Raw genomic sequence first — 13,404 nt, 5'->3', positions numbered from 1 at the left:
GGAGCGGGCCTAAGCCAGCAGGTCGTTATCTCCCGAGGGGTCCCAGTCTGTGAGAGGGCACAAGTGAGGCTGAGGGACACCCCCGCCCCCCCGCCAGTGCACAAATTTTTGTGCACCGGGCCTTTAGTAATAAAATAAAAAAGAAAAATTACAAATCTCTTAGAAATGAAAGAGACACAAGGCATGTCATGTCATGCCTTCTCTTAACAAAACCACCATCATCCATAAAACAAGGAGCACAAAAGAGGTTAGAAGTGACTAAAAAAAAAAACAAAAAAACACTCTCAAACTAGGAATCCTTTCCAAATAATAAACAGGAACAGAAAAGCAGACCAAAATCCATAAAAGCCTATTGGAAAAAATCAGAAAATGTAAACAAAAACTTTTCTGTGGGTGAAAAGCTTCCCCTCCCCAAACCAACCATGATTCTAAAGACTGTAACACATTTCAAACTGAAATATTGTCAAACAAGTATTTGGGGATATGAAAAAATTCCTAAGTCAGAAATATAAACACTGTAAACTTAAGTGGACAAAAAACAAGAAATAAAATAAGAGATGACCAAACTCAGGAAAGAAACAGAACAGCATAGATTCAAATGAAAATTTAATAAAGGGCATTGAAGAAAGATAGAAAAATAACCAAGAGAATGAAAATGAAATTAAAAAAAAATAAATCAAGAAAAAAGGTCAGAGAAACAGTGGTTGAAATGGAAAAGAAGGAAAGGAAATCAGTTATATGTATAAGAAAAATAAAAACAATGGGAAAGACCCCTAATATTTAACACTACAATCCAAAAAAAATTTTCCACAAATAAAATAAGATCTGAATTTTTACACAGAAATGGTGTACTAAGTACCAGAGCAAAATGACAGGGCAATAAACTCTTGAGTTGTAAAAGCAGTAAATTCTAACAATAATGAAACAAAAAATTCTCAGGGCCTCCAGGCAAAAAAGAGTAAACGAGTTACAAAGGCAAGAAAGCTGGCATCAGGGTTCTTTAAAACAACATACAGTGGAGCAGTATTTTCAAAAAACAAGGAAAGAAAGTGTGACTTAAGAATTACCACATCCACTCAAGCCGACCTGCAAGTATTAAGGCCATAGAAAACCAGTTTAGAACATTCCAAAACTCATGTGATATACATCTGTGCCTCTCCTGAGGAATCCAGTAAAGAGTAAGCTTTATTTAACCAAAAGGTGACTGGTAAGACTACAAAAAAAGAACCTATAGTAAGCATTTAACCTATTTCATCCTACAGAAAAGGCTAAAAGGTGGGTCATGGGTTTGGTTTGGTTTTTAAAACAAGTACTTTTAACCACTTTCCAAATAGAAAAGCAAATCATTGTAAGTTACTAGTAAATTCCATACACAGGAAAAGAATACAAAGCATTTCAAATGCTTTGACTATTTATTATAATTTTCATTATATTGATCATGTTAGAGCATTTAAAATGAGAAGCTGCTTGTTAAAATAAACTACAAGAAATTCGTAACACCAAACAAGACAAAAACATTAAAGTGGTTAGTCACATGTGTAACTTAGTAAGATAGGGGAAAAATGGGGCTTTTTAATGATAATGCTTTCAAGATTGTCCTCAAATGATTTAACTGCAACAAAAGAAAAATATTATTAAAGCTCAAGGAAAAGTTTATGATTCACAGTTAAGGCAGGAGGTTATTATTAAGATAGTTCAAAATAGCAAATAAAAATACATTTTATAAAAGAATATGATTTCACATAAAATTACTTACTCAATCATCCTATCTCCTGGCCTATATTAGGATGAGTTTACATCCACATACATACAGACATGGGGATTAGGGACCATAAATACACTTGTAAAGGTCATTAATGCCAAAATAATAAAGTCACAACAATAGTGATAAATTTAACATTTACTGAGTACTTACTACATGCTTATAAAATGCTTAGCATAATCTCATTTAATCCTCACAAAAAGCTTATTAAGATTTTTACTTTATTATCCTCATATTATAGCTGAGGTCACTGGGAATAGAAAATTACCTAATTTACACAAAGTTACAAGAACATAAGTATTGAAATCCATATCTAATAGATTTCACAGTTCATGCTCTTAAATCATTATGGCATTCTTCATGCACATTTGTAAGAAAATTTCATTTAAATACAGTAATTTACCCTAGCATATATGTTTTTATACATATTTATTATATTATTGAGTTTATCTTTCTTAAATTTATTCAATAATTAACTAGAAGGAGGCAGTCCAATTTTTTAGATAAAGTTCAAATTATTTTAAAAGGCGTAAAGACCATATTATCTCTAACCCCTATAACCTTTACCACTCTGCCCTTCAACCTGCTGCCCACTCTACCCTACAATTAAATCTTGTGTTCCCATTCTACTGAAAAACTGAGAGCTTCATAAAGCAGACATGGTTCTTTCTTACTTCTAAGCCTGCCCACATGAAGTTTTCTCTGCAGGACAATTCTCTCCCACCTTATCCCTCAACCTTGTCTGAAATTACTTTCTCCTTATCAACCCTACAGGACCACTTGGAGCATGGCTTCTCTTGGGAAGTCTTCCTAATACCCATTCATGTGACCTTTTGCCTATATTTTCCAGTGTTTACTTCTATCAAAGAATTTATTGAACTGTATTATTTTTTTTAATATATTTTATTGATTTTTTACAGAGAGGAAGGGAGAGAGATAGAGAGTTAGAAACATCGATGAGAGAGAAACATCGATCAGCTGCCTCCTGCACATCTCCTACTGGGGATATGCCCGCAACCCAGGTACATGCCCTTGACCGGAATCGAACCTGGGACCTTTCAGTCCGAAGACCGACGCTCTATCCACTGAGCCAAACCGGTTTTGGCTATTGAACTGTATTATTATGGTCTATTATTACCTGTGTCCTGAGTATGCCAGCATAGTACCTAGCAACCAGAATTTATAAAATGCTAATCAATGGGATTTAAAAAATGTCTAAAGTTGTTACTTGAAAAGATAATTTATATTTATAATTTTTGACACTTATTGTTATTCAATCTGACATCTGATGGAAAAAGTTACATACTTTTAGTTAACTTTCAGATGATGCAATAGTACAAAAAGTCCCAAAATAATAGAGAACTGTATTATTTAAAGGAATTTAACATTTTATTTTTGTCATTAAAACTGTTCTGTTTTTTCCTTAGAAGAGTATACTGATCAGAAAAGGAATAAGAACAAACAAGGAAAACAAATAACAATAACTCAGACACAGGCAACAGTATGGTGGTTACCAGAGGGAAGGGAATGGGGTAATAAAGGGTAAAGGGGGTCAATTATATGGTGATGGAAGAAGATGTGACTGTGGGCACACAATGCAATATACAGATAACGTGTCATAGATTGTACACTTGAAACCTTATAAAATGTTATTACCCAATATCACCCCAATAAATTTAATTAAAAATATAAAAAATAAAAATTCAAAAATTAAGAGTAAACTGGGGAGACATCTTGACAAAAGTTTGTTATTGGTTGTTATGAAAAAGATCTAAACTATTCCACTGATCATAACTCAGTAGTTGACCTCTAGCATGTCCTAAGACACATACTAGTAGTGTGTTTTTCCCTCCTTGATATTCCAAAAGTTGGAATTTACCCTAGATTATTATAAACTGTTTTTATCCATGCGCATAGCTAAATGTTTCCAAAATCTATCTTCTTTTCAGCCTGTACCACCTTCTGAAGTAAGTAATGAGTTCCTCCGCTAATTTAGAAACCCTGTTTTATCTTATTTCTCTGTATTTAAGGAGTTTCCCTTTCTACCATTCTAAGAATTAAAAAATGAGCACATGTTCACCTTCAATTCACAGTGCCTACATAATAGTTAATTTGCAAAATAGAAGAAAGATTAGTTTTTTTCTGATTGGTATAGGAATTAAATATTTGGAATAAAATAGAGAACTACATTCTAATCTATACAACATCAAGTAGCCAAGCAAAGGATACCACTTCAGTAGTGAAAAAAATAAAAGACCAACATAAGTTTTAAAAGTATATGAATCAACAGAATTTTAAATTCCTCTTAAACAAAGCAAATAGCAATAATAACAGATATAATTACAGAAAGACAAGACATGAAACAACACTTTATCAGCCGTTTCCCCCTAATTATTCAGACATTAAAGAATGTTATAATATAACATGTTAAAGCAAACTATTTTAATCCTAACAACTACTTTTCTTAATTATTAAAAACTCTAAAAGAAAAATCAAATAAAACCAAAAAGACCAAGCTGTCTCTAAAACTATAAAAAAGTAAAATGTAAAAGGAAATTTAATAAGATGTCCTCATAATAAAAACTTTATGAAGTACTAAAGTAATGAAACTTAAAAAATATCACTATTATTTAAATACATACGTCTTTCTTTCAAATATCTGATATCACAATATCGCAGATTCTCACAAATCTGAGTCAGTAACATGTATTTTTTCATAATAAATTTGCAGTTATATTTACCTTCAGATCCCATGATGAAGTGATGGATATCAGGGCCTGTTGACATACGAGGTCCTTGACAGCTTTTTTCTATTATACCTCTAGGTGTTACCATTTTTATATGAACCACCTGTTTAATACAATGCATGATGTAAACTCTAGACATTTGTCAGTGACTGTTGTGTGTGTACACACATCCAGATATTTATATAAAACACTACTTTTTAAATATTGGGTTAGGTAATAAATGTTGCTGCCCTTCAGAATTCTAATATCTTTTAGTAATTATTAAACTATAAATAAATTTTATAAACTTTAAAAGAGGGACAAATCAATCTAAGATTCTTATTGGTTTAGGTATATTCATTATCTTAGGAACACCTTAAGCACATTTCTTTGAACCAAATTTAGTCCCAGGTCATCTATGTAGCAAAGAACTAAAGGACAGAAAAAATAAGCAATGATTATATTTTAATAGGTTCAATCTTTCACTTATATTTAACAATATTTATGAAACATTATCATTCATCTCAAACACTGCTTAGAATTCTAAAACAATATATATTCTTGACTTATCCCCGCCTTCAACGTAGCTAATCTGCCTACTTAGTAAGAAAGAGTGAAAAGATTAAAGTATTAATTATGATCAGGTCAAAGTTGGGATGCAGAGGGAGATCCTGCGACTGAGTTAAAGAGGGAGAGAGACGTGTGTGATATATCTGTGAGATATGTTTCACACAGGTGAAAAATTAAGTACACTGTGTGGGGCAGGGGTTGTCATTCAAAAATAGTTTCTGAGATCTGAATCCGAAATGGTTAGGTAAAAATCCAACACATTTTTGGAATGATTTTTGAACAAATAAATAAAGTCTATGTACTGTTGAAGAAAATGAGCAGAGAACATCAATAAGCAACTTACAAAATAAGAAATAAAAATTCCCAAAGAGATCATTTCAAAAGTTTACATTTACTAGCAATTAAAGAAATTAAAATCAAGGCAAAATATAAATAAAGAGTCCAATAAAATAAGGATTCTCATGGTGTTAGTGGGAATGTCAATTGGCACAAAATCCCTGTAGAGCAATTTGGCTATAGGATACATAGATTTAAAAATGTTTAAGCATCTTGTCCAATAATTCAAGCTCTAGGAACTTACCCCCCAAAAAGACATTTAAAGATGTATGCTAAAAGGTATTAATAAAGTGGATTATTTTCCCCCTTTGTTTTTGATAGTTTTGAAATCAAGAACAACTTAAATGTTTATTAATAGGGAATTACTTTAATAAACTATGAATTACCAACAAAAGAATTATATGCACTCTATTTAAATGATGTGCAAACCTATGTTCATTTACATATTAATATGTCGATAATATAATTTAAAAAGCAGAATAAACATGGTATGATCCTTTTTATATTAAAAACTAGATATATCTATATATTTGTGAGCATGCTTAGTAAATGGTCTGTAAAGATAAGTACAAAGATATTAAAAGTGTTAGAAATTATTTTATTTAGTTAATATAATAGCATATCTGACTTTCCATCTGTGTTTCATAAGTGAATAGTATACCAAGGAATCTTTCACAGAAGCAATGGATTATTGCTGATGGCCAAAAGCTTCAACTTTATAGCAAACCATAAAAATCATAATCATTTAATCAAATGATCAGGAAATCATTTATGAAGAGATAATCATTAAATTAAAAATATTTGAGTTGGACTATAATTAGATTTCCTTAAAATGACCTTAAAAACAAGTAGCGACCAGAATGTAAGATGGAAAGTTTATCCCATAACATACAGAAAGCACCAAGACATCTCAATTTTCAGGTTATAATGTTAAAAATTTATACTAACCATCTTCAGCTCTTTTCAAACAACTAAAGAGGTATTAGTATCATTATTTATTGTACTTGAAAGAATTATGCAACAATATTGATTACAGAAATATTTTTAACACAAGAAATTTAATGTTTTTCATGAATTCTACTCTAACCACATAAAGGAATATATTAACTTCAGCAGTTTTCATAAAAGCAATTAATGGAAATTAAGACAGTTTCAGTGGAAATTGTATATTATAAAAAATTTTATGTTAAAAGTAAAATATGCTAAGTAATTACTAATGCAAATAAGTACATTACGATGTATGCTTATAATTTATGGCCCTTAAATTTCTCTAAAAAGGATGAAAATAAATTGCATGCTTTAGTAGTACTAAATATAGCAATCTGTCAAATATTTGCTTAACTCTGATAAAGCTCTTAATAATACAATAGCAAAAGGGTCAAATTCTCTCTCTGAAACTGAATTTATTTTCATTGCAAAATGAAAATTTGATTTCTAAAAGTCAGTAAAAATATATATAAACAGGATAATGTAAACATTTAAAAAGTATTCATAATACAGACAAAGTCTTAAATTTCTGATGTAACTATAAAGAACCAAAATTCATTAAAAATTTGATATTTCCAGTAATGAAGATATTGATAAAAATGTTGAAACTTTAGATTTGAAAAGCAAAGCTAAGTAACTCTAAGAATAATGTTAGGAACATTATTAAGCACTTAAATAAATAAAGCACTTAATCTCTTGTTCTCCCTACCCTAACTTTAATAGTCTCATAAAGTCATTTAAAATTGTTATCAAAATATTGCTGATAAGGAAACTAACATTTTTGAAGCACCTACTGTATACCAGGAACTAAGAATTTTCATTTTATGTCCTTTACTTCTTATAACTCTATACAGCAATTAACATTTGTTTGTTCCATTTTACAGAGGAGGAAACTTGTCTAGAAAGGTGAACCAATTTGCACAAGGTCATACAACTATCAGGTAAACTACCAAAAGTACAAATGGAACAAACGATACCTAATTCCTAACCAGGATGCCCATAGTTGTTACACTATCAAAATAATTGTCAGCCCTGGCTGGTTTGGCTCAGCGGGTAGAGCATTGGTCTGCAGACTGAAGGGTCCCGGTTTTGATTCGGGTCAAGGGCACATAACCGGGATGCAGGCTCGATCCCCAGTAGGGGGTATGCAGGAGGCAGCCATTCAATGATCCTCTCTCATAGATGTTTCTATCTCTCTCTCCCTCTCCCTTCTGTCTGAAATCAATACAAATATATTTAAAAATAATAATAACTGTTAGAGCACTGACACCAGATCAGTAAAACAAAATGGTGTGTGCACACAAAACATTAGAGGTTATATGGCCACTCACTAGAACATTTTCATTCAGGCTCTTTAACTCTATATAGAAAAATTATTTTTCAGAAAAATATAAAAATCTCCTAAGGCAAGAGTAACAATGATGAGATCATCTAAATAAACTGACTAAAATCTTGGTAGAGTTGAACACTGAAGCTCCATGAGGATTATCAAATAATATTTATATGTTTTATATCAGATACTATGAAACATTTACCAAGCTTAAATATCAATCACTTGAAAAGGAGCAGCCTTAAGTAATGACCACTGCACAATCAGTGTTACCATAATCAAAATAAGTATATTTCTGAGGGGACTCTACCATCCAACTAAATTTTAAAGGCTTACATCACTTTATAATCTCTATATATTAATCAATGATTATAAAATAACTAGAAAAAAATTTACCAGGTCTTCAATATTGCCATAGACATTCTTCTTCATGCCTGATGCCCGAGTAGATACCCATCCTCCCACAGTGCTAAATTCCAGGGAATCTGGTTCATGACCTGTACAATAACCACTTTCTTTAAGCTGAAAAACAAATATGTAATGTTTTACTAGTGAAAATGGTCCCATTTCACAAAGCACTCAACATATTAACTCTTCCCACTTTTAAATCCCCATATGTCACTGGAATTTGTACTCATTAAAACCTATATAGAAAAAGAAATACTTGTTTCATCATACTTGTCCCCCACAAAAATGTTTAAGCTTTTGCGTCAAGGAAAACTTTACAAAACTAAGATATGGTCCAAAAAGACAGTTGTATTTTTCACAAGTTCACAAGACAATCTTATTCCTTATATCCTTCTATTTTAAAGCCAACTACCCACCCTACTATTTTTTTCCACAAAGAGACCATGTAAATACTTATGGAGATCAGATTATGCTTAAACAACTGCCAACTTCACCTAAACACTTTCAATAAATAAAGCACTTAATCTCTTGTTCTCCCTACCCTAATATAATATGCAGCAGGCCTGCAGAAAACCCAAGCAAATTGCCTGTACTTAATTCTCTCTAGGAGTCGTGTGTTTTAATGTACAGCCATCTGGCCAGGTTTCCTGCATGTAATACTGTCATTTATTTGTAATGCAGATCGTGCATTCCTGTACATTAAATAGTCACTTGTTTCTCATTTTTCTATATTAGCTTGGCTTTACCAGCTGCACAGCACCTGAGGTTGAATGGATGCCCTTTACTGCAACACCAAAGCCATTCCACTGAAATCATTTTTAAAGACTCTGCCATCTCATGTCAAACAGTACAGACACCACCATCTGCATACCCACTGTCTACTGCACTCAAGCCCATCAATCTGTGTTGACCATTTGATAGTCATCCAGTTAAGCAACTGCTTCCATTTTTCAAGTAAGCCATGCATAGATGTAGAATATGTCAGCTATGTTTGTATCCACATATTTAAGTATGGTATGAAAGCTATAATCCAAAATATGAGAGCCAATTAGGTTAAATATAATTTGTTAGCTTTCCCACACAAGCAATGCAAATTATTTACCTTTTCTAGTTTTGTTGCTAGAAAAACAAGGTTTAAAAATATATCAGTTGTTACATAATAGGATTTTTTCACTAAATATTTAATATATTTATTTAATTTTAAGAGGTTAATAACCATCCACAAGAGGATAGCTTAAATACATGACTGAACAGGTTAAAATGAAGATTATCAAACTGTTATATTTCTTTCATAACTTCCAAACAATCTATATTCATATTGTTTCTTTTCAAAAGACTACTGCTTCTCAAATTTTCTGAAATTAGGAGAAGGAAAAGAAAAGATTTTCATGGAAGCCTAGATGTGCTAGGTACTGAACAGGGAGTTTTCATATATTCTCAAGACAAAATCTCCACATTACCTATACAGAAGCAAATAATTAAATACACATTTAAGTTATTTCTATAAGTGCATACAGAGTTTGGGACTCTATGTGCTTCCAGGACTTGTATATCTATTTCCTTCACCAGGTAAGGGAAGTCTTCTGTCATTATTTTTTAAATAGGTTTTCAATTTCTTGTTTTCTGTGTTCTCCTTCCGGCACCCTCATGATGTGAAAGTTGATATACTTGACGTTTTCCCAGAGGCTCCTTACACTATCTTCATTGTTTTTTTATTATTCTTCTTTTTTTTCTGTTCTGATTGGGGGTTTTTTGCTTCCTTATATTCCAAATTGCTGATTTGATTCTTGGTTTCATCTACTCTACAATTGCTTCCCTGTAAAGTATTCTTTATTTCAGTTAGTGTAACCTTCATCTCTGACTGGTTCTTTTTTATGGTTGCTATGTCCTTTTTTTATGTTGTTGAAGTTCTCATTAAGTTTCTTGTGCATCTTATAACCATTGTTTTGAACTTTGTATCTGGTAGTTTGCTAGCTTTCATTTTATTTAGTTCTTTTTCTGGATATTTCTCCTTTGCTTTCATTTGGGACCTGTTTATCTTCACATTTTGGCTGCTTCACTATGTTTGTTTTTATGTATTAGGTAGAGCTGCTATGTCTCCCAGACTTGGTAAAGTAGATGTCCTGAAGGGCCCAGTAGCACAGCCTCCCCATTCATCCAAGCTGAGCGCTCAAGGTGCACCTCGAGGTGGACTGTGTGCATTCTCCTGTTGTTGTTGAGCCTTGATTGCTGTTAATGTCACTGGAAGAGATTGACCCCCAGGCTGATCAGCTGCAAGGACCGGCTACTACTATAGCGGAGGAACTGCTGTGCAGGAACCAACCCTATGGAGCAGGACTTGCTTCAGAGGGCTTTGGTGCTCACTGAGTCCACCCATTGAGTGTGTCACTCGTAGAGGCAGTAGGATTGTAATCTGGGGTGATCTGAAACTGTCTATCGAGTGTGTGCAAGGTCAGCCTTGGTCTGTGCCCTGCCTGGGGCTACTGGCATGAGCTACAGAGTGATCTGCAGATGGCTGCTACTTGTTCTGGGCTTAGAGGTGCCCAGGAGAGACCAAGCTGTGAACCAAGGCTAGCTGCCACTAGTGCGAGGTCTGAGGCCACTTAGCAAGAGTTAGAGTACACAGAGACCAGATGATGCTTGTTTCAGAGATTTTAGGAAAGTCTGAAGCATGAGCCAAGACAGGCCACTGGAAACAGCATGGGTTGGCCCACAAGTTGGGTGGACAGAATCTTAGGAAATCACCAGGGTAGGATGAACAGTGTAAGCCAGGCTGATGGGGACTCAGATATAGTGCCTGCCTGCTGACTCTGAGGGGGTTGTCTCAGAAAAGGAAAAATGGCCTCTGCCAGTACTTTTGCCTGGCATAATTGTGCCCCACCCCAGCTCTTTCCCTGATGCCAGACAATTCAGTTCCTCCCCATATGTCCCTGGTTCCTTTCAAGCTGCTGCTCCAGTGCTGGAGCTCAGATTGAGTATGAGAAAGTTTATGCGTAAAATTGCCTAGGATACCAGGAGCCCTGTTTCACTCAACCACAATCCCCATTGGTTTTTACAGCCAGAAGTTATGGGAACTTCTTTTCCTAGCTCTGGAACCCTGGGCTGGGAGGCCTGGTGTGGGCTGGGGCCCCTTGCTCTTCAGAGGGTCCCTCCACAACCAAGATATCCTTCCCAATTTTAAACCACCATTTGTGGGTGTGGGACCAGCCTTTCCATGTCTCCATCCTTCCTATCAGTCTCCATGTAGTTTCTTCTTTAAATCCTTAGTTGTAGGACCTCCATTCAGCTAGATTTTAGATGGTTTTGAATGATGGTTGTTCTCCAGTTTAGTTGTCATTTTGATGTGGTTGTGGGAGAGTTTGAGTACCACATTTACCTACGCCACCATCTTAACCGCAAATCTCTCAAGTTGTAGATATTAAATGAGTGCAGTTTATTGCATGGCAATTATATCTCAATAAAACCATTATAAAACAACTAAATAAAAATAAATGATTCCAAGGATTTAAGCCCAAGCTTCCCAAAGTACTGAATTCCATCAACTGAGAATGAGAAGGCTACAGAAAAAGCCAACCGTGGAGAAAAACAGAAATTCAATTTTTAAAATGTCAGAAGTCGGTATTTTGTGGAAGAGCCACACTCAAGGGGCCAAAGAGCCGCATGTGGCTCGCGAGCTGCAGTTTGCTGACCACTGGTTTAAGACATTTTGTCTAAAATGTGTATTAAATATGCAAATAGAGACATCAACTAAGCAACTGGATATACAAGTCTGGAGTTCTTGAAAGAAGTGTGAGGTGATGATATAAATTTGGGAGTCTTTGGCATGTAGAAGGAATACTTAAAGTCAGCTGTATTTGAATAAAACAGACAGTGCTCAATAAAAATTAGTGCAATGATGTACATCAACTAAGCAACTGGATATACAAGTCTGGAGTTCATGAAAGAAGTGTGAGGTGATGATAAAAATGTGGGAGTCTTTGGCATGTAGAAGGAATACTTAATGTCAGCTGTATTTGAATAAAACAGTGCTCAATAAAAATTAGTGCAATGATACAAGTTCTAAGTACTTTACATTATTAATGTATTTCATCCTAATGAAAACCTTATGTAGAGGAATTATTATATTCATTTTATAGATGAAGAAAGAAATTGAAGCATAGAGAAATGAGTCTGTAGGCAGGAAAAATATAAGTCACACATCCCCAGGCTATTAACTAATAAAATGAAGTAGTCAAAGATTTAATAAGCCTAAAAACAAATTCCCAAAATTCATAATTGACATGTTAGTGACCGCTTTAAATTTTAAATATTTTAACATCAATGTAATTTAAAAATTAAAAAGATTAAAATCTGTGCTACACAACTACAATATATCTGTAATTTTAAAACTTCTAAAAGGAAAAAGCAGGATGTTTTTAGCTGGTTACCTCAACTGAAATAGAAACTGAAGGACACAGAGTTTAACAAGGAAGCACTTGAATTGGGATCAAAACAGATGTAGAAACTATATTATACTCTACTAGAAGCAAAAAAGAAAGTTTTATTTAGAGAAATGAAGTAGTAAGTAAAATATAAGAAGTTCTTACTCTAAGAAAATTTCATTTAAATCTCAAAGAAATATGTTCCTTGAATTTTAAATCTAACCTTTTAAGAAAACTTGGAAAGGTTAAAATACTACATCAAATACCACAATAAAAATATAAAATTGGAGATATGAAAGGCCATCCTTTATTTTTAAAAAATTGCTTTGTTGATAATGCCTCATTTAGGCATAATGGAAGACTAATACGGAACTTTTTATAGGTTGTTTTTTTTTTTCATTAAGTACTATTATTCTGCCCACTGAAACTATAATAATTAGCAAATCTAATTATGCTAACTTATATAAAACCTTGACTTATTGAAGATCTTTAACATGTCTCAACAAATATGTTCCAGTTCTCTGTTCTTACTGCATTAAATTAAAAATAAAGACAGTAAAGAGTTTAATAATTTTTTTCAAAGTCTTTCATATAGAATTGTTCGCTGGCATACCAATTTCATTCAACTCTTTATAAGAAAGAAGGAAAAAGACAAAAAAAAATAAGATCAATAAGTATGTCACATATCCCTCAAAGTCCTTGTAAAAAGAGGAGGGGGTCTCTGTAACCCAAGTGGAACAAAGTGGTAAGAACATCAACAAACTGGACATTCTAATTTTTGTTTATAAAAGCTGAGTTACATCTTACCCATGTTTGAGGAGGTTGAAGGAACCAATACATTTTAATAATTGCCTGCTTAGAAAC

General features: G+C 33.3%; 1 protein-coding gene across 1 annotated transcript in view; it reads right to left on the bottom strand.

Moving 5' to 3' along the window:
* AGPS (alkylglycerone phosphate synthase) overlaps positions 1-13,404 on the bottom strand; it is a 123,780-nt gene that overhangs the window by 64,710 nt on the left and 45,666 nt on the right. Inside the window, exons 9-10 of the mRNA XM_014546238.1 lie at positions 8,108-8,233; positions 4,504-4,612 (exon numbers count right to left, since the gene is read on the bottom strand). Of these exons, the coding sequence (XP_014401724.1) occupies positions 4,504-4,612; positions 8,108-8,233 (235 nt within the window). The remainder of the gene's footprint in view (positions 1-4,503; positions 4,613-8,107; positions 8,234-13,404) is intronic.

Source organism: Myotis brandtii, unplaced genomic scaffold, assembly GCF_000412655.1.
Source record: "Myotis brandtii unplaced genomic scaffold, ASM41265v1 scaffold112, whole genome shotgun sequence".
NCBI lineage: Eukaryota > Metazoa > Chordata > Mammalia > Chiroptera > Vespertilionidae > Myotis > Myotis brandtii.
The sequence above is the reverse complement of the archived record's forward strand: the minus strand, read 5'-3'. Positions and strand labels throughout refer to the sequence as shown.